General features: G+C 37.9%; 1 protein-coding gene across 3 annotated transcripts in view; it reads right to left on the bottom strand.

Annotated features, from left to right (window-relative positions):
* Window positions 1-23,540, bottom strand: part of csmd3b (CUB and Sushi multiple domains 3b) — a 484,418-nt gene that overhangs the window by 188,170 nt on the left and 272,708 nt on the right. For all 3 annotated transcript variants that reach the window (XM_066675840.1, XM_066675838.1, XM_066675839.1), the window contains exons 8-9: window positions 5,691-5,778; window positions 2,769-2,893 (exon numbers count right to left, since the gene is read on the bottom strand). In XM_066675840.1, the coding sequence (XP_066531937.1) occupies window positions 2,769-2,893; window positions 5,691-5,778 (213 nt within the window). The remainder of the gene's footprint in view (window positions 1-2,768; window positions 2,894-5,690; window positions 5,779-23,540) is intronic.

The raw sequence follows: 23,540 nt of genomic DNA, 5'->3' as shown, positions 1-23,540 counted from the left end.
CTGATCACTGCATTTCTCCACAAAGCAGCCAGGTGGCACTCAGTGTTATGTACACAGCATCACTCGAGTGGTGTCGGGTAGAGAACTGCCACTTTAAAGTAAAACATTTTCAGCCTCAAGTCATATTTACAATCATTTATTATACATGTTTTTATATTTATTTAATAAATTAAGACATGAGTTTTGTCAGTGCTCTGTGTTTTATTTTTCCGTGCACTGTACAACAAGACAAGTTGTCATTTATGGAAAGGTTTCAGCAATTTGGAAGCTACATAATGGTAATGGTTTAGGTTAATGGAATTAGATATTTTGTTATACATTCTGAAAAGATTCAGTACAAATGTTATTCTTGCTTTCTGACTGGGCTCTCTGTTTTACCAAGCACACTAAGCACTGAGGACGCTAGCTACAGTACATTATCAGTGAGATTCTGAAGCATACCCAGATTCTTTATTGGACAGCACCATATTTGCCAGGCCAGCTACTTCTGTCCTAAAAACTGTGTGTTATGCAGCATCTCCCGTGCCTCAAGCTATTATAAGCTCATTTTGTCAGTGCAGAGCACAATACTTTGTATAAGTAATGATGGCTGAATATAGACTATACTGTCCAAAATGTGTTCAATAACACTATCAAACATGCTTTAACAAGTGTTGTAAAGCATGAGAACTTTCTAACATTCACATAATTCACATTGTCCCTAATCAAAATAAACCTTGCATGTATCCAGTAATTTTTTTTCCTTATAAAAATGTGTGAAGCTTTTTTAAAAAGGTATTTGAGCACAAACTGCAGTACTGTTGTGGACGTCTATGTGGATGTCCCTGGTTTTCTTAATGTATGTATCTTGTTAACTGTTTTGCTCTTATTACATACACTTGAATCCAATGTATGTTCCACTACCCCAACCAGAATGCCACCTGTCTCATGTTCTAAAAACTCAACTCTCTCCAGCAAACATGACAACTCAAACTAACCTTGCATACGGGAATATAAAGAGCCTATTAATGCACAAAACTCGCAACAGCACAACCCAGTCAGTTTTTTGAAGGTTGCCGAAGTTTGAAAACATGAGATAATGACTCGTTCTGATACGTTTGGTATTTTAACAAAAGCAAGTAATTTCCTTATGACCCAAAGGGAACTGTGCAAACATTAGGAAAAGTGGTAAAATGGCCCCCTTTCAAATATTATATGTTTTTAACTTTATTTAGTGGATGAGTGTTTCTAAAGCATTCTTAGAAATTTTTTTTTTCTAAAAACATTGCATTCAGCTTTTTAAAAGATTATAATATGGAATGGATACAGATATTACATTCATCCAAGGATTTCCAATAAATAAATTACATTTATTCCTTCCCTTGGCTGCAACATCGGTTGCATTAACAAACCAATTAAAACCAAATAAGAATTAATGTTGTGTTTAAAAAAAAAAAGTCCCTTTAGACCCTGGCTACTCGAACTCTCCTTGCTACAAATTGAGTTTGACATTTTGAATTGACTTCTGTGGGTAACATTTTCTGACACAGAGGGTGCCACAAGGGTCCCCTCAAACATTTGGATCTGATCACAAGCACTGACCCTGACACCACTTCAGTTTTCACAGAAAGGGACTGTGCACTGCAAATGAACAATCCAATTCCACCAGACAAATGACAAGAAAAAAAATAGATCAAAAGGAATAAAGTTCACACTATGAAAAACTGGGTTATGGGCAGCACCCCTTTTAAGTCCAAATAAGGTTTGCCACTTGCCCTCTACATTTTAAAGCTTTTAATAGTTCTAAAGAACACATTCTCTGCCTCACTAAACAGCTGTTATCAGCCCTGATTTGCCCTCATTTATAAACACGCCACTAAGCAACAGATTACAGGCTGAGCTCAGTCAGACAGAGTGACATTTCCCACCACGCAAAACATATGAGTGGCCTAGTTTGGAAAAAAAAATCGGGATTTAAAAGGGATAGTGTTTCAACTCATAACTGATCGTGAGGACAGAAAGTATCTTAAATTTACAAGAACTGATTCCTCTGTTCCAACCGAAAGAAAATGAGCAGAATGTATTGGTAATAAACTGCTGCCCACAGGTTGAGGTCAATGAGACCCTGTGCAACTGTTTTCACCATGATTTAATGTGGCATGGTAAGTGGAAAATAAAAATTTTGTAAAAGTCACTTATAATATCTGCAATGCCAGTGTTAATGCCGTGGTTAAACCAGCTGCCAGTTTCAATGTTTAAACACCAAGGCACAGTTAAACTAGACACAAGTAAAATTTAAATGTGCAGCCATTACACAGTTGTTGTGCATGAGTGGATAAGCACCCTTCTCAGGGAGACTTGAAGGAAAAAGACACTCTAATGCACAACAAACCACAACGGTCACTTACAAAAAAGGAAGAAAGACTAACAAAACAGCAGCAGCAACAATAAAAAAACAAACAAAAAAAAACACAATATATGAGTGTAGAATGTATCAGTAAACACAAGGTGGTTTCACTGTGGTTTTTCTAATTATAACAATTATGGAGTGTGTTCTGTGCCATAGATTTGTCTACAGACACCACCAACAGATCCTTATTTGTGGTACTTTCCTCTGTAGTTGTAATGCCAAGTGCTAATTTTAGCTGTACACAGCACTGATTGGCTTGCAAGGTGGTCAAAGGGCTGAGCTAATCAAATCTCAAACGCTTGATCGATTCTCTGGCCATAGGAAGTACTTGGTATTGGACGTTTGGTACAGGAGTGGTCAGTGGAATGCTGAGACTCACCTCTGCACACAGGTCTGTGGTCACTCCAGGCAGCAAACACCTCAGCCACTCTCTGACACGTGATACTTTTGGAACCCTGAAGCACATAATCCTCGTCACAGGTAAAATGGGCTGTGGCACCAATGCTGGAGAGAACACAAAAATAACACACACAAAGAGACACACACACACACAAGTACTTGAATTTAATAATGGATTCAATAAAAGTATACAAAGACATGCATAAAAACAAACTATAAAAAGCTCTTCAAATAAAAGTCTAGAGGGAAAAAAGTATACAAGGAAATATAAACAGAGCGCTTCTTTTGCCAGCTCTGCTCTGAGGAAGTGCCTTCACTACAAGCACTTCCCATGATTTGACAGCACTCTACAAAAACACTTTGGCAAACTTCAGCGCTCTATCTAGAGTGTCTCCTCAACGGAAATAAAAATCAAAGTACATTAAATTAGATTTAGTTTGAAAAAGTGTACTTTGGGCATTTCATCCACTTAACTGTGTTGGAATTTCTCTTGAAGAATACAATGAAAGGAGGCAACATTCAATATAGTTTTATTGAATTGAAAAACGTGCTTTACATACACTGTAGCTGTGCTCTTAGTTTAAATGCAATAATGTACTATATAAAATATTTCAATTCAAGTTCAGAAAGCAACGTTTCTTGTTTTTTTATGATTCCTTATGAACAATCACTATAATTGATACAAGAAAATTACAGTACTGTGCAAAAGATGGAGACCATTTAATGTTTAGTCAAAAGATAAAAAGGAAGCCCTAATCTCGCTTTAAAAATCACTTGTTTTTCTGTCCATATATAACTCAATGTTATAAATCTGAATAGATGTGGAGCTGTCAAGAATCTGTTACTAAGAAACAAGAAGACAAAAGAAAAATAATACATTTAGCACCAGAAAGCTGAAACTGGACATCTAAAACGTGGGGTAAGTGTTTATTGACTGAAAAGTAATCGCAGTCATTTGAATCTTGAGAAGCAGTAAATGCAACCAGCTACTGAGAAGTGACCTTGAAGAGAGATATTTTAGGTAGTTTAGATGTTTTTGTTGTTGTTAAACCTGTCTTCTGCATGTTTTCCAGATGCTGAAAAAACCCTTGTATTAAATAACAGTTTGAACCTGAAATATATTAAAGTATGGCAGGCACACTACTGTAAATAAAACATAATTCCATGCTGCCATAAAGCCTTTTAAATGTTTGCAGCATTCAACATTAAACAAACTCTTCTGAAAAGGTTTCCCTGATGTAAGACAGGCTCTTTAAAATTCAGTTCAGTTCTGTTGTCCACAGTGTGGCTGTGGAATGGTTTGAAATCCAGGCTGTTATGGCAAGGATTACAGGAGCTTGTGTGTTCAGTGAGCTCAGAGTAACAGTAAATAAAACAACTGGTAGACTGAGAAGCTGCTGCGAGATACTGTGAAAACTGGCACTTTTCCCTGCATTAATGCTTCCAAGCGCTCACTCTGGTTGTCTGTCTGCCATTCTGTAGCGGCTTTACACAAATACTTCACACCGATTACATCAGTGTCACAGTAGGAATTAGCTGGGCTTAATTGGCTGCAGCGCTGTGTTCCATACGCATGTTGTCAGCCTCCCTGTCGCGCCATTATTAGCATGACATTGGGACGAGTGCTCTTAGTGGAAGGAGGTGGAGGAGAAGGTGATTTATATTCACCAAAGGTATTGGACGTGGGGTGTGGAGGTAATCAGGTGCCACCAATATTAATGACAGGTGTCAGTCTGGAGGCACGGCATCCATAATGCAGCCACACGTTTCCGCTTCTCATCCGGGCAGTGCCCTTCAACGCTCAACACTTCATGCTAGTTGACATGACTGAGCAGAGAAGGCTGGCTGAAACCGAGTAAACAAACTCAAGTGCTCAACTGGGCAAACCACTGCAGAGACAAATAAAGAGCTGTGGGCCTGAGCTCAGGCATGTCCTTGGAGATGCAGCATTATCAAATTGGTGGTGCTTTCTGTAATGCCTTCCAATAAATTACAGTAAAAGAGAATACTCACAGATTGGCCTGCAGCTGTGTCCTGCATGTCACATATAAGGAAAACAACAACACTACTTTCACTAAGTTCTAACTTCTCTCGTCTCGGTAACTGAAGCCGACATCATATGCTTAGGTTTTTCAGCTTATATAATAAAGGTTTTAGAATGATGAAGTGCTACGAAGACCTGTTCCTGTCACCTTAGTTGAGATAATTCATCCCCAAGAAGATTTCAGAGTGTTTCAGCAAGAAATTGAAATGTTTGGAATCACTGACTTCAGTAATAGAAAATCAGTCTGGTTCCAGAAACACACATGGTTTCATTACAATATTCTTCACGAGTTTCAAATAGTAGGTGTCTATAAACCTGACCAAAATGACAATGTATTATTTACAGTTACTCAATATATAAACAATCCACAAAATTCTTAATACTGGATAAAATACAGAAAAATACCTCTGTATATGGAGAATAAAACCACTTTGTATAAACTATTTTACAATAATAACATCGAGATCTAAAGAAAGAAATGTTTTGAAATATCCTATTATTTGGAAATATTGGACAGATTTACTTCATAAATTCAGTCAGGAATAATTTTTGTCCAGAGTGTATAACAATCAAACTTGAGCAGATATTTGAAATGTATGCCAATCAACGTAAATACAGAACATTCAAAACTAGCTTTTTCATGCTCAATGACTATGTCTGTGTAGAAAGCACCCTATTTGTCTGTCCTCTGCTCACTACGAGCTGTGTGTGTATGTGTGTGTGTGTTTGTGTATGCACATGCACACTTGCGTGTGGCACCAGTGCAGCAGTCACTAGATCAGATTCAGCAATGGTTGGCTAGTGCCCAGGCCTCCTCAGGGGCCAGTGCAGGGACACGCAGTGCCCATAGGTGATTACCTAAAGTCGTTGCCGATGCGCTTGCCGTTTTCCGGTTCCCCAGGGTCCGGGCAGGAGTTAGAGGCCTGTTTAATTCCGCCCTCATTCACTGCAAAGTCAGAACAAAGCAAACACTTAGATACACACAAACGTACACAATCTCGCTCTCTTACACACACACACACACACACACACACAGACACAGACACACGCACAAGCTACATGCCAGCAACCTCACCTCACTGAAGAGCAGTCACAAGAAAATTAGTGAACACTGCTGAAAAGGCAATGAAAGGAAAAGAACGTACACACATACAGATTAACACACAGACACACACACACAAGCTAACGAAAAAAGCAAAAAAAAAAAATCTTCTGCTTCTGGCTTCATTCCATGCTGATATTGGACTTGGACTTGAATATTGCAAAGCGAGTCAGACACTACATCTGACCCCACCGACATGTCCTTGATTATAGTGCATATACAGTACTGTGCAACATTTAGAGACTTATTGAATCTCCAATCAAAAGTGTCATAATGTAAACGTCACTGTATTTTCCAGATTTTTTCTGAGAAGACTATATATAAGATACTATACTTACACAAGGAATGAACTTTAAACAAAAGTAACTTTAAAAATCAATAAAAGAAAAACAAAATTTAAAAAAATTTATTAAATCACTTTAAACCAGCTAGATTCTTGCTTGAAATCAGAAAGAATTTGTTTGTCTTCAAGAAAAAAAAAAAAAACAACAAACATGCTGTGCTTGTGATCGCAAAACAATGAACACTACTTCATCATTAAATAATAAATACATAAATAACTTGTATTTAATGGGTATCTGACTTATAAATACATCGATAAAATAAATAAACAGCGGTCTCCAACTTTTGTACAGTGCTGTAAGTGTACTCAAATGGACATCCATCAAAAAGTCCATGTAGCCTGTTCTGATAAGAGTGCACGGACACATATAGTGAGCAAAAACTTTTTTTTTTTCCATTTTTTTTTTTTTTTTTTAAGAAAAACTTGGCCTTGGCGTTAAATTAGACAGCTAGCCTGACTAAGCCGAAAGAAGAAAAAAGAAAAGAGAAAGTTGAGTGTCGCTCGGCACATTACTGTGTGATCTAAGCCAAGAAAAGAAGGGGTGAGGAAAAAAGAGGGAGTTAAAAGCGTGGTAGGTGTGAGCCATGCAGACAGAATGAGGATGATTCAGTTTGATCACTTTCCATCTGAATCCAAGAAGGGCGTGTCACTTCTTATTTTCTTACTGAGTGAACCTCGATTCAAATGCAGCCCATTAGCCCTCAAACACATACACACACTTGCAAAGACACTGCCCCTGGCCATCTGACATCCCTGATTGGACACACACACACACATAAAACACATACACACACAAAAACATTCCCTTGCTAAAAGACAACCTTATGATTAATTTACAGTATATTTCACTTTTATTGGCACTGTCTACGATGTACTTATTTATAGTTTCCACAGTAAAATAATAATAAAAATATTAATATTAATAACAACAATTTAAGATATACCATTTAAATACTTCACCCATCAGTCACACAAGCACAGGTTTTTCTATAGTATGAGGGTCAGTCTCTGTAGCGCTGCACAGCAACGTCAGTACTCTTATGCAGTAAAGCTCAGTCGACTGCTACAGAGAATCTTAAATGTGCCTAAAAATATAAGCTTAGTTTATAAGAAGACACATTGCATTTGACAGTTTATATGTCCATTTTATATTTTTAAACTGTAATGACGTTATGGTCTACACAAACATTCATATCTGTCCATAAGACATTAATACACTTTTTCCCCCCACTCATTTGGATTTAAAATGGCTGAAGTTAAAGTGTAGAATGTCTGCTGTGATGAGAATGAACAATACTGTGCCAAAATCAGAGACCATCATTCACTGATATATTTTACACTCAAAAAGGGATGAAGTCAGGTTCCAAGAGATTATGCTGCAGATATTAGATATGATGTGACTCACTGAATTATCATATGATAATTCACTTGTATATGAAAAGGATATATCAACAAAACGTGAAATTATATAAACCATTCCAATATAAATTAAAAGAAATAAGAGAATATTAAGCTTCATATGGAGCTTCTAACATTCTTCATTCAAATTTTAGAGGAAACTCGATGCTATGGATCTGAAAGGATGTGGACTTTTAAAGAAGCTGTTACTGAGGAGAGAAAACAAGATCAAAACTGAAAGAAACTTGAAGTAGAACACCAAAATTTGTCATTTGAGCTCAAAGGTCCAAAAAGTAAAAATCTTTCCCAAAACTTCTCTGACACTTCTGAGACTGGTTTGAGATGATCAGAGAAGCGAGGCAGCTGGAATGAAATCCGGGACAGGGTTTTTACATTTTTACTTTTGCCACTTCTGTATGAGATGTGAAGGTTTTATGAAGTGATGCATTTTTACCTGGAATCACCTGGATTATAAGAAACAAAAAAAAAAAAAAACCTTTTTAATTCTAAGTCTGAACTCTGGAGCTGTTCACAAGAAGCCTGTCCGAAAATGTCTTTTTAAAGAATGACAGTAAGTCTCTCAAAAAGAGTGGAAACCAGTGACAGTGAGAGAACACATTAAGAAAAAATAAATCATGTTCTGTTGTTGATACTTCAGACAAACTTTTTGTTAATTAAACTGTCTACAGATTATTCCTGAGGTTGAAACATCAATTGCTTGCGCTTAATGAAGGTTTTATACAGTGTTGTATGTTTGTACACTGTGAACGGACTACGGGGCAGAACATAATCCACTGTATATGTTGCAGTATATATACAGCAAGGCCCAACTAAATGTCAAAAACCAGTAAAACAAGTCACTGTAAGCCTTAATAATCAGAATAAATGAATTTAAAATGTTACTAGGCAGGTGTTTCACAAGCAGCCATTGACACACAGGTTGGAAGTAAAATAAAAAAAAAGCTTAGGAATAGGAAAAGCAAACAACCTGCCTGAAGATGATGGTGTTGGATATGTCGAGAACGCTGTTCACAGATTTCTAAACTGATCAAGAACACTACCCAGAAAGTACACACACAAGTGTCAAAGATTTCCACAAAGAGAAGAATATACCAGCATTTCCTCAGAGTGTTTACTGTCAGATGCAAACCACTGGGAAGTCTCAGAAGCAGAAAAGCCAACTTACAACTTACTAAAAATAGTTCTCACAAAAGTCCTAGGGACAGATGAGGCCAAGATTAACTTGGAAAGAGGAATGTGTGGTTTCAAAAACCCATCATCCAAGGCTATCGTCTCATCTGTAACACAGTGGCATGGGCTTGCATGGCTGAGAGTGAAAATGTCTCAATTATGACTGTACATAGCAGGAGCTGATGTTTGCAGATGAATTCTGAAATCAACTCAGTTTCAACCCAATGCCTCAACTTGAAGCAAAACAAAAAATTACCTGAACCTATTGTAAGTTTGTGGTGGTGGTGGTGTTGTTTAACAGAAGCTGAAGTACACTTGTCAAATTCATTTTGGGACCAGAGGTAAGATAGGTTGTGGTTGAAGGTGAAGTTCTGCTGCTGACCAAACATTAGTGTCAAAATTACAGCGACAGAAAAATGGCAAATGAACAAAACTTCAATCCATTTAAGACAGTAGAGAAATGTGATGGAGTAGTGTTTTAATATTTCTAAAATAATACATTTAAATAGTGTTTTAGATGGCTTTTACTTTATTGGCTGTGTATGTTTTATTTCGTGGTCTATATCAGCAGTATATAATTAAAACACTGTGTAATATGTGGCGGCACGGTGGCGCAGCAGGTAGTGTCGCAGTCACACAGCTCCAGGGGCCTGGAGGTTGTGGGTTCGATTCCCGCTCTGGGTGACTGTCTGTGAGGAGTTGGTGTGTTCTCCCTGTGTCCGCGTGGGTTTCCTCCGGGTGCTCCGGTTTCCTCCCACAGTCCAAAAACACACGTTGCAGGTGGATTGGCGACTCGTGAGTGAATGTGTGTGTGTCTGTGTTGCCCTGTGAAGGACTGGCGTCCCCTCCAGGGTGTATTCCTGCCATGCGCCCAATGATTCCAGGTCTGGACCCCCCGCGACCCTAAATTGGATAAGCGGTTACAGATAATGGATGGATGGATGTGTAATATGTTTTCTGGGGGACCGAAATAAATAAATTAGCAAGGAAGTTCGAGGTAAAGGCTATATAAGACCATCTCCATGCAGCTTGATTTTCCTGAACTACAGCTGCAAAGTTTAAGCTCCATGAGACCTTAGCCAACCTCTCTGGATGTGGCCTCAAGAGAAAAATTGACTGCAGACTGAACAGAATGGTAGAAAAAGTTCTGAAGCTGCACTCCAAGGTCAAGGTTCCTCATTGTCTGACTGCACCATCCGTCACTTTGAGTGACAGTGGGCTCCATGGAAGAAGGCCCAGAAGGACTTTGCTGTTGAAAGAAAAACATAAAAAGGCCAGACTGTAATTTGCTAAAATGCATGTTGACAAACCTCAATGCCTGTGTGAGAATGTCATTTAGAGAAATGAGACAAAACTGGAGCTTTCTGGCAAGTCACATCAGCTCCATGTTCACAGATGAAAACACCAAACCTAATGTGAACCATGTACGTCATGTTTTGGGGCTGCCTCTTTGGTGCGTCTGACACAGGGTGTCTTTAATCTGTGCAGAGCACAATAAAATCTCAAGGTATTTGAGTGAAATTATTGCGGTAAAAGCTCTGTCTGAGTCTCAGGTCATGAGTCCTCCAGCAGAGTAATGACACAAAACACACGGCTAAAAGCACTCAAGGATGGCTAAGAACAAAACACTGGACTCTTCTGAACTGTGAGCCTTGATCTGAATCATATTAACCCTCTCTAGAAAAAGCTGACTCATGCAGTATATAAAAGACACCCTTCAAAGATGACACAGCTGGAGCAGACTGCTCAGGAAGAGTGGGACAGGCTACCTGTTTACAGGTGCAGACGTCTCACTGACAGTTACAGAAATTGCTTGATTGCAGTGATTGACTCCAAATGTTAAGCAACAAAATATTAGGTTAAAGGTCACTTTTTTTCCAAGCCACTTTCCTTTGTTCTATTAAATTAATAATGATGGATACCAGTCACTTTTATCATTTTAGAGAAAATTGTAGATTATTATTTTTTTTAATAGACAGGTATCAGCAAATTTGGTCACCCGTGTACTGGTGTAGATGTAGTATAAAAATAGATGTATATTTTATATATATATTCCATACATTTTTGTTCTTGATATATTTCATTGTTTAACTGCATATCAAGCATTTTTCCCAACTTGTTAAAAAGTTAAAAAGATTAAACTGATGGCTCTTAACACAGTCTGTCAATGCGCACAAATTTTACGATCAGATTTGACCAAAGGAATCTTTCATGAATGACGGACACTGTATTTCTTATACTTCAGTATCACCAGCCACATGGCACGGAGTCATAAGTAACATCAGGACTAGAGCTAGTCCTTTCAGCATCATCTGTGTAAGCTTAATGTCACATGCTCCTCAGATTTCTGAAATCAGTCAAGTATATTTCAGCCCGTCATGGCTGCCTTTAGAGTTGAGGTAAAGTCCAAGGTCCATCAAATCTGTCTAGATGTAACACTGGATGAACACGGACTTCAGTGTCTGTCCTTGGTTTTTGCGAGTACTACAGTATCAGGACAGTTGCCAAAGAAACATGTCTGTCATATATCAATTTAAAGCTGAGGAAAGGTCTATCCCTGCTGTCTATCTGTCAAATTGGCAGCACATGGACTACAATGTTCTATTGGACTATTACATCATAAACACAGTCACTGGTGCACAGTAATTTCAGAGGTTGACATTTTTGAACACTGGCAACCTCTGTTTCCATTCAATCAAAACTATTTTGATTCTGCACCAGATTCTGCTCTGTTTCCTGTTGGAGTTGCCTAATTACTGCAGCATAAATATAGGGAGTGTAACTTACAAAGAGAAACACAAATAAAACATTGTCAAGAGGGCTTCTTATGCATTAATGCTTAGATTAACACAGGCACAGGCATCATAGCAGTAAACAACCTAGCTAAAAAGTCAGGATTTTAATGAAAGGTATAACAGATCCAGGAGAAGTGAACATTTCTAACATTGTGTTTAGATATAATTTAACAACTGTGAATATAAATACAGAAGCCTGTCTGTTTGCACCTAGTATTTCTGTCATTCTGGGACATGTTGAATATATCCAGAGCTATGGCAGAATCTAGAATGCAGTCAGGTTGCCAAATGCTTAAAAAAGAGAGTTTAGTACACATTAGTTCATAGTGAGTAAATTATCACACACTTGCTTGTGTACTTCTACCTACATTGAGGGAAATCCATGGCCTCAGAGTTGGCTTGAGGATTCCAGCCATTCAAGTGCTTCTGGGTCTGATGAATTTCAACGTTGTCTGATGCATAATCTTGCCTTTTAAAAAAAAAAAATATGGCCAATAGCCTGCCAGGTATTCAGTTGGAAATTAATTTCAAGCCCAGTTTCTCTGGAGTTACCATTCAGAAACTATGCATGACTATGTAGTGACTTTTCTCTTTGACACTGGCCTCCTCTACCCTCCAATCTGCTGCATATGCCACTGTAGGAAACTACACCAGATGCGCATATATATATATATATATATATATATATAATTTTCTTCACAGCCTTTTGGCTTGCATGCTGTTGGAATTATGAATATCGAAGTAAAGCTACAACTAGCATCATGCATATTTAACATTAGTTATATTCTTTAGGAAATTGAGCAGCATTAAAAACCCACAGATTTGACTAGAACTAGGGGAGTGAAAAGTTCACAGTAAATTCTAGAATGTGAATCATTTTGGTATCAGGGACGGCAAACAATATAAACAATATGAGCAGAAATAACTCTGCAGTGGTGCTCCAGTAAAACCTGCCTAACCAGGAGAAGCAGCTCAGATTCAATCCCATCTGTACCATGTGCTGCTCATGGTCAGAAGTCCAGAGGATCTGGCTGCATTCACAGTTGCACTCCCAGTTCCCAGTGTGTTTGGTAGAAGCAGCAGCAGACCTCACATACCCTAAAGGAATTGTGTGCAGCCTTTTTCTACCACACTGCTGGAACTGTTGTAAAATATGTGAAGGGACTTAATACGACTGGAAACTGGTGATGACTAAACTGGGTGGAAAACAAAAAAGGACTTTCATACTGTAGTGAAACTACTGGGTGATTGCTGGCACTCGTCCATTCATACATCCATCCAATATCTATGGTATAGGGAAAACAGCACATGTCCTTGGATCAATACAGACATAGTTTATAGCTATTCATGGATTTATACGAGAATATGAAATAGGATTCAATAATTTTGCCAGCGTGGGAGGACTGAAAAGCTTAAAATAGGTGCATTTACTTGAACATGCAAGATTACAGTGTTTTTTTAGCATGTGTGGGTAGAGAGGGTGATAACTGTACATTTTTGTAGCTTGGGAAGTAAACCAGTTGCTATATACTTTGCATAGTTCATGGGGATTAGCAGCAAAGACCTGACACAAAAGCAATGAAAACTGTTACATCCCTCCCCACCCCCCTCAAGATCTCATTTTATTGGCACTTACATAATTATGTTGTAATTTTATGATTTCTCACAGAGTCTTCTGTCAAAATGTTTGCTGAAAAGGTTTTACAGAAAAACAAGGGATATTTACACAAGCCCTGAAGGAAAAGATAAAAAAAATGTTGAAAGTTCCATATTTATTTTGTTTTATTTTATTTTGTTGTAACAACAACAAAAAGCATCATTTGTACAATTGTGCCCATCAAAAAAAAAAAACTTTTTGTCCCCTCTGTTTTTTCTATGTGCATGAGGAGAGTAAAAAAAATGTATAAAGAGAAAAAGGCTAACACTTAGCATGTGGCACCAGTTTTAGCCAGCACAGACATGCACGCATGCAAACTTGGGGAGCTAAATGCTAAAAATTAGTGTGCTGCACCAGCTTTGACCACAAGAGGTGGAGGATTTATTAATATTATTTCACTCACTGTCTCTAACCGCTTATCTAGTTCAGGGTCATAGTGGGTCTGAAGCCTACAGAGAATTACTGAGCACAAAGCAGGAACGCACATTAGACAGAGTGCCATTCCATCACAGGGCACCACAGTATTTGGAGTCTAGGAGGAACCTAGAGCCCCTAGAGGAAACCTGTATGGATACAGTGAGGACACACTAAACTTCTCAGAGAGAGTCAGTCAGAGCTGGACTGGAACCCGCAACCCCAGGACCCTGGGTCTGTGTGAGTGCTAAACTAGTGCTAGAATTAGCACGCTGTTCCAACTCAATAGACTGCTACTGCAGAGACAACCGCACGAGTACAAATTTTTCAGCTGTTCTTTATTATAAATGATGATTATAATAGCGATTTCTTTCAATCATATAATGTTATCCTTCTGGTGCACCTTAGTAGTACAAAAAAAGAAGAAATTCTTTATTTAAAAATTGTACAAGTGATGCTAGAAATAGTATTAAATAGTGTCTGGTATGTTATACAGGTAGAAAAAAATAAACCTGTGGAACTTTAACTAAGGAAAATTCAATTCAATTTAATTCAAATTTTATTTTCATCTGATCCTTCAGGGTTTCCGTAGTATGAGGGTACACTGTTAAATAAAATTGACATAATCATGATATAAACATGTCAAATCATATGCTAGAAGGGTTGTCATGATATATTTTGTTAATGAGTGTAAAAAGAAATGTAACCATTACTTTTATATTGTCCAAAATTATTTTGATTGGAATGTGGTTTAAGGATGTGCATACAATTTTCCTCTGAGCAGTGGCTGCTACTCCAGTCCAGTTGGGTGTATGCTCACTGCCCCTTTGTGTGTGTGAGAGAGGATTGTTCACCAGTGTTCACAACCATGAATGGGTTTAAGGCTCAGTTTCATTGCATTGCTGCTCAATGACAATAAAAGTATGTTTCATATATAACAATTAACATTAATACAAACACAAAATTAAGTAAGTGGTATACGTTTGTACCTGCTAATGCAGAAAGTCTGAAGAAAACACATACTCACTCATCATATCCCTATATATATATGTATATATATATATATATATATTGTTGTATTGTACTTATAACCAAAGTCTAAAGGTATAACTCTCCCTTTACAGAGAATGTGTCAAGCTCACAGGAGTGACTGTATAGAGAGCTAAGGAGCAGAAGTGTGTATGCCAGCTTTTATTAACAGTGCTTAACTGGCCCCCAGTGGCTGATACCAACACAAAGATGACGTTTATGTTCCTTTCTAGTGTTGAGGAAATGTTCCGTAGCTGACACTAGCTCACAAAGTGCTCATAACAGAATCAGTGCTCCTGCTGGGCAGTGGGAGAGGGAGAGGATAAACAAACCCATGAATCACAAGCTAAGAACATCAGTGTTTATGCTAGTAGACAGAACTACTGCTTGAAATTTGAAATTCCGTGCAGGCACCTGGACACAGTTTAATAAATGAGTAAAGGCAATCTGATCACACCAGTAAACAATATGTCATGTCAAACGACCTTTCTGAAGGTGTGCATCACAGCATCTGACAGCTTAAAGGATTTGCTTACTCTGCAACAAACACAGAGAGAGAGAGACAGAGAGAGAGTGAGAGAGAGAGAGAGAGAGACAGAGAGACTCAAAAAATAATAATAATAGCATAGCCCAGCCAGGCTCAGCACTTCCATCACTATCTAATGAAGCATGCAATGACACAGCATATACAGAGTAGTCCATAAATAATTTGAATATACATGTAAATACCCTTGAATTAAAGCTGACAATCTGCACTTTAACCTCACACTCATTGTCTCATTTCAAATCCAATGTTCCAGAATACAGAGTTAGAAGAGTGAAAAGCTGAGTCACCGTCACATTACTTATGGCATGCACTCTATATACTCTCACTGTGTTCTTCATTACTGTCATTCCTCATTACAGCTTTTATTTGAAATACACAATGGAACCGTAGAATAATTCCAAAATGACGTGTGATAAAATCTCAATAAGTTATTAATGAGTCTCATTAATAAACACCAAATATACGGTTGTTACATGGTGTTGAAAGAAACGGATTCCAGAGCACCCTGCTGAATTCCAAAATCTGTGGATGCTTAAGCCTTTGTACACTCTCCCATATTATTTTTGTTATGCTATTACTTCTAAAAGCCATTAGCGTGTTAATGTTATGTATATACTTATGTTGTATTATTTTTGGTCTGTAGAAGACTATTAAGGGAGTTCAGCTCAGTGGATCTGTAACTGTATCCATCCATCCATTATCTGTAACCACTTATCCAATTTAGGGTCGCGGGGGTCCAGAGCCTACCTGGAATCATCTGGAGCTGTGTGACTGTGACACTACCTGCTGCGCCACCGTGCCACCCTGTAACTGTATCCAGTCTTCCCAAACATTTCCATGCAGAAGTAGCCACATGCAAATAATTTAATATGTGCTCCAAATATGTTTGAAACCAAGTTCTCTCCAGATTGTTAACTTCTGTAAGCAAGTAGTAGCTGGTTAAAAAACAGAAAAGGAGAAATAATTAATTTATTGAGCTCTTCTATGAGACCCTAACAGGTCTAAAAATATATACTGCATTCAAAAATCATAACATGCACTATATTTCTCCAGGCTGCTCTTATAGCTTCAGTGCCCCCATGGGGCCAATGGGAGTGCAGGTAACTAGATTCCAAATATCAACAGCCAATATGATGTTGATTGATTTTTATTCCCACACCCACAGCGGTCAGAGTGGGCATTCTTTACATCAAAAACAATATTTGTTCAAGCTTTGACTGTTTCATTCCACAGTTGACCACTACCAACGTACTACAGGAAATTAGTGAACTGCAAAAAATACAATTGTTTAGCCTGGGGATGCAGCTCATGGAAAAGGAAGAACCGAGTGCAATAAAATTACATTTGATTCACTGCATCTAGAATTTCAGAAATTATGCAGCCTATTTTTAGGTCACATATTCTGTACCCTGTAGGGATTACTGGGAAAATAGTTGTCACACCAGTTTACACTGTGTGCTCCAACACTGTCCATGACACACTTTCTTGGAAATGTGTTTTGTAAGCAGAAAAACAGAGAATAATCTTTAAGGAAACTTTCACTCTTATTTAGTGGATATGGTGTATATTCATATCCAAAGGCCTAAGAGTTTAACACAAAACAGGCTTATGGCCTTTGACACACATTAGTGAGACAAAACAACTTGGCTAGTTTATATACATGCTGTTACAATATATATATTTTATTTATCCTAGAGCAATGTCTAGAGATTCTGTTGTAACATAGGGCTTGACATTAACATTTGCCAGGTTGCAATCTTGTGAAAAACAAAATATGAGAAATATTCTAATGTATATACAATTTGTCCCGAAGATTGTGACCCAGTAGTCATACTTCTCTTTTGAGATGAGCCTTAACATGTCTCTAAGTGACTTTTTTTAGCCATAGCTGGCTACTAAGTAAAAGATAATAGAACACATGGAAACAATCACCATCTGCTGCATTAAAAATAGCTTTGCGTGAAAAGAACTGAAATCCCAACAAAGAGTATATTAATAATAAGTATAGGAATATTCTGTTCATGCATTTAAAATCTGGGCATTCATATTTAGTTACTCATATCTCTGTGTTGAAATTTGTTCTGATTTGTAGATGAGCTGCTTTGTTATTTGGAGTGTTATCTTCTTATTTTAGACCAAAATGATCTAAACAGATAAGGATAGAATTGACTAAATGTCAGCTCCTCTGTTGATTAATCTTGTGTTGTGTGCAATATGATGTATTAAGAAGTTCCAGCACAATTCTGTAAGTTACTAATTACTTTGTATTTTGTACTTTTACAAAGTTGTTTGTTGGTAAGATATTTTTACTTGGGTCATTATTTTATGCAAGTAACAAAACTTTTAACGGACTATGGATTTTGGCTGCTTTACTTACATCTACATCTTACGATGCAAAAGTCAGTTTCCCTCAAGCAGAAGCTGCACAGGGAGATGTAAATGAGGCTGTTAACTTACTTGGAGGCAAATTGCCATGATTTTATAGAGGGTCCCTGCACAACATAAGTAGGATAACCTTAGAGACCAAGCCTTTGGCTTATTCAGTCAGAAACTACACACAAAGCTTTGCCATTTTTATGTGAGTACGCCAATGGCCATCATTGATACACTCAGTTTTCATCCAGTGTGATTAACTCATTATATTGGCCAACCTGGACTGTACACATAATGGTAAACTAGGACTCATCATCTCTAGACAAAAGAGAGAGGGAATCAAATGCAACCCTGAGAACATTATAAAATTGTATAGCATGAACTTCATGCTCTATGTCAATGCTGTTAAAGTTTAAACAACACATAGGAAAATATATAATTCACCCCCCACCCCCCCATTCCATGCTGTCCAAAAAAAGCTTGTTATTTTTTTTTATGTCACAAAGTCATAATCCTATGACCATATGTGTTTTGAACTTATTTGAATTAAGCAATAATACACGAGGGGGAGTCAATAAAATATCATGGTTTAACCATTGTTTACACTGGATTCAGACTGTAGTGGTATATATCATACACTAAACCATGTCAGGGTGGCACAGTGGTGCAGCAGGTAGTGTCCCAGTCACACAGCTCCAGGGACCTGGAGGTTGTGGTTTCAAGTCCTGCTCTCTGTGACGAGTTTGTTGTGTCTGCATGGGTTTCCTCCGGGTGCTCCGGTTTCCTCCCACGGTCCAAAAACACACGTTGATAGGCGCATTGGCAACTCAAAAGTGTCTGTTGGTGTGAGTGTGTGTGTGTGTGTGTGTGTGTGTGAGTGTGTGTGTGTGTGTGAAGGACGGGTGCCCCCTACAGGGTGTGTTCCGGCTTTGGGCCCAGTGATTCCAGGTAGGCTCTGGACCACCGCGACCCTGAACTGGATAAGCGGTTACAGACAATGAATGAATGAATAAACGATGCCAAGTTCTCTCTGTATAAGTTAAAAGTGAGTATTTTAGAGTACCACTCCAGAGCCGTGCTGCGAAGCTGGTGAACGAGAGCCACTGGAAAAAAAGATGCGCCTTAACTCTAGTCAAACGTGATCACAGAAACCACATATATGTAGCAGTTTACTTTTACTTATTTCTAATTTTCTTTTGTTTACAAATCAGGAACAGGTAATGGTCCAATGTGCCAACTCTTTACTCTGTTCAAAATAAAATTCGCAAAATGAAACTGAACCGATTCCCAGTTGGGTAAAAAAGTCAAGGCACAGTGTTGTTTTGTAAGCGCAGGTGGCGTTGCTAGGTTACATGTACTTTTCTGAGGGATACTTGAAGACCTTCGGTCAGAGTGCCATTTTTATGTAATATTGGCACTCCTGGAATGTCTCTCAGCCAATCAAATTGCAGGGTTGGAACTAACTGGTATAATAAAGAATAATAAAATGCAGAAAAAACAGATGTCCTTTACATATTTCTATGTAAAGAACATAAACTAAAAAGCTTGTTTAATTCTAACTGATAAAAAGAGGAGCTGGATAATGGTCATGTGAATATGAATTACTTTTTGTAGTATATAAAAGCATAAGTGGACTGTTGTGAAAAACAATAATTTACATTTAATATTTCACATCATGCAACAGCATCTTTACAAACATTGACAGGTTTTCAATGTTAAGTGCAAAGTTTTCTCATTTAAAACTTCTGAAAGAGCAACAATCTGTCAAGTCCGTTGGGGTCTGCTTTGCTTCCTTGATTTCAACACAGTCTTAAGCACAGAATCATGTCGAAGAGACAGGTGTACAACTAGACACAATTGAGGGGAAACACTGAACTGGAGTTAGACTAACTGTTGCAATTTTCAGTATAAGCCAGTGCAGTCCCCTTTGGCACCTTTTAGGGACCATGTATAATTCTGAATTAAGCTTCTGGAACAAAAATTTCCCTAGGCTCTAGATGGAGTAGCAGCAAGTGAATTTACTGTGCTTTATGTCCCATAACATATTAACGATAAGCTTATCAGCTGTCCACTTTTAAAAAATCCAATCAGAAGGAGTCTACATCCATAGCCATGAGAATTCTACAGGCACAATCTTACAAACACAGATCTGTAAATAAACATACATTTCACATAATGCAGAAGTTTTTCATGTGTACCCCTGAAGTGAAGGTTCTCAGAGTCAGTAAAGGCCTTATGCTGAGGGCAGTGTGGGATTACTTCATACAGAACATAAAAAAATGCAGGTAAAGAATGTTTAAAGCGATAAATAGGATATATCTTATGAGCATTTGGTCTTTTTTTGGCTGTTCACTTTTCCACTTCTTCCCACTTATGCTCTTCCCTTCTTATCTATTTAAGCACAACACTGGAGGCGAAGCAGCAGCTGCAGCACAGAGAGAATTTTGCTCCTCAGTGTACAATACAAATTTGACACTGAAAATGGTTGTGATTTGGAGAAGAGTCTAAATAGGTGAGACACAAAGAAACAGACTAAACTTTAGCTAAGAAAAGCTGGCACTATTGTCTCCAGAGTACATCCAATTGCCCCTTAAAGGGCCTTTAGACGGAAGCTGGAAAAAAAACAAAACAAAACAAACAAACAAACAAAAAAAAAACAATAAAAAAAAACACTTGTATTTCCTATTGTTCTAGTGCAGGAAGGTGTGTGTGTGTTTTTTTGTGTTTATCTCAATTCTGGCTCATAACAGCTCTGAGCTGAAGTGTCATGCTCCACCTTTCACTATCTCTGAGCTGGAGAAAAGGTGGATGTCTTGGTGTGAATGTTTGGCTTGTTTTGGTACACTTCATTAGCTCTTTCTCTTCTCCTGCAGACCTATTTGTCTGTTATGTTTAAAAAAGTTGCCTTTTATTTCCACACATTCAAGACCAGTGGAGTATGAAACCTAGGAGATTTCAGGGTCCTGTAAACAGCTAGTCACAGCACTTGGCCTTCAAGTGCCTCACAGCTAGTGTGTGCTCTCAGACACAAAACACTCAGATATGGTCAAAATATACACAACACACAAACACACAAAGGAAGCATCACTTCACTTTCCCTATAATAGCTACAGCACATAAACATACACTGATGTGATTTGATACGATATGCAGGATGTGCACATTTCTCATTTTTCACATTTTTTAATATACAGGAGTATTTTAAATAATTAATTTTGTGTAGTTAATTAGCATTGTGTTTATTAACATTTGTCTTGTTGGTTCAAATATGACCCTGAATGGAGTTAGCTTCATCAAGATGCACTTATGACTTTCAGTAATTCAAAAATGCATTATGTGAATAACGTGAACGCTGGGTTTACATGTACATCAGTATGAAAATAATGAACATGGTTTCCAGTATTCATCACTGACACCCAGCAGTCTGGCTATATGTGGCCACCAATGACTGTGTGTATATGTCACATAAGCAGTTAATATGTAGCACTGTAGTCTCTTGCTCTTATTCATACAGTTTGTGAAATCTTGTTAGAGTGAAGAAACTGTAGCTTTCAGCTCTCGTGTAGCTTTTGTTTGTTAGCTAGTTAGTTTGCATTACCCACAAACTGTAGTGTTGATAACAATACATCCATATATAGGATCATAAGAAAAACAATCACACACAAACATGTAGACTTGTTTTCTCTCATGTTCCCTAATAGCTGCTTGCTTTTTCAGTTCCAACCACTCACACAAACAGTCACATTCACGCGGTTCTCTGAAGACCTGGCATTCAACTTTCACAAGAAAAATGTGTATTATATTATAGTGAATGGCATATTAAACTATTACACATCTATTGGACACATTCATCAATTACATTTGAACAAAGCTGTAGTCATAATACATGTATAGTACATCAGAAGAAAGGAAGAGACTTTTGCCCAAATCTCTGTTGGTGCATCATGCTCTCTCAGAGCTCTCCGCGTCCCAGCATCCCATCATGCACAAAGCTACGCAAACATGGGGAGGTCAGAGAAAAAACATACATACAAACAGTGCCCAAGCAAGCAAGCAAACAAACAAAGATACAAGCACATGGTTGCATGCACCCACACACCAAGAGTGGACAGAGTGGACTGTGCAAACCCTGCTCAAACCATGCTCATCTAGTGAGTAGCCAAAAATAAGTGTTCTCACAGTCCTAACAAAGCGACCTATGTGGAAACTGCAGTAAAATACTGAATAGTGTGTCTGGATAAAGGGCCTGTCACGTTGAGCTTTTGTCGTTTTTTTTTGTCGATTTTGCATAGGCGACTTCCTTGACTGGCAAATTCACTTCCCCCAACCAATAGTGCTGCTGCTCTGGCTATGAGACCTATGAAGCATCTGTCTGAGCCGACAGATACCATGCTAGTGCTGTTCCTCTGTGAAACTGCAGATCAAAACAGAGGACTTCTTACACAGCTGATTTTCGTCTCGGATCTTAGCCATGCCTATTTTGCGAGGCAATGTGAAATGCAAAAACACAGTGTCACCTTAATATGTCTTACTAATACTGCAGTCTTACAAATTTTGGATTTTGATGAATGCCCTGGCACCACCAAAAGCCTACACAGGGTTTTAAAGCTGAAGTAATCAAAAGAAGAATTATTGTGGCAGAACTTCCAAATATTATTAGGGTTAACCTGCCTCATTGTTATTGTTGTAACTGATTGTAATTTATTCAGCACATTGTTGCTCCCAAAACAGAAACATTTATTCTAATACATTTACATGTGGGGAAAACAAACAAAAACCTTCAATATACATCAATGTATGTAACAAGTTTATACTTATATATATGTTTATGTGAGGAACTTTGGACAGTACCTGTCTGATGGTCATTCTGTTAAAGATGATAAAAGGATTCAAAGCATTGTTTTGAAACCAGCGATATAAAGGAATATGGCCTATTAAAACTCTTAAAGTGGATACAATAAAAGGCCATTTATAGCATCTTTAAAAAACGGAACTAACCTAGATGCCTTAAAGGCCTGTGGGCCATAAACCTGTAATGTTAAGCTAACAGAATAATTATCAACAAGGCAGCCAGGTTATAAACTTTTAAAAGGAAACAAATCATTTAAACTATTTTGGACCTCAACATGTGAGATAATGTTTGTAATCAATGTCAGAAAATGTCTCTATTTATTACAATTCATGTAAGTAACTCCTGTTTTACTGCATTAACACCCGACAGGGAGTTAGATAAAGACCATTTGCAAATTTATTGTAAAAAGTGTACAGAAGTGCTGTCACAGGTGATACCAAACAATTACAGAAAACACACACAGAAGACAACAAATCATACACACTCTTCGCTTGTTAAGTGATGGCTACAAAGAGCTGGCATAAAGCATTTTTAAAAAGCTATTATGTATTTATACTATAATATATTATTGCACTTCAATTGACATTTTTATCTGGTGATATATTTACTAAACAATTCCCTTTTACTTCCCCAGCTATAAAAATCCCCAAGAAATTTGACACACATAATCCTGGGAAATCTCAAGGCGGTAAACAAGTTAGCCGCCTTGAACGCTGTAGTAAAGGTTCTGTATAGCACGGCTGAACTGCTTTTGTGCCTATAAAAAGCCAATGATGGACCACTAGCCGGTTAAAAAAAAAGTTCCCTCTTAACTTTTGCTCCTTGTACGATATTACACTCAGTCCAATAAAGCATGGTTTTCTCCATGACTGAAGACAATAAGCCTTTGAGGCTCACACACAGTGTGGCATTTCATTAAAGCCAGTGGATCTGGAGTGCAGCAGAACATCAGCCTTACAATAAAATAACATAAGTGCTTTTGGGAGTGCAAATGCATCATTGATACT

This window comes from Hoplias malabaricus, chromosome 6, assembly GCF_029633855.1.
Source record: "Hoplias malabaricus isolate fHopMal1 chromosome 6, fHopMal1.hap1, whole genome shotgun sequence".
NCBI lineage: Eukaryota > Metazoa > Chordata > Actinopteri > Characiformes > Erythrinidae > Hoplias > Hoplias malabaricus.
This window is presented reverse-complemented; position numbering and strand designations above follow the sequence as displayed.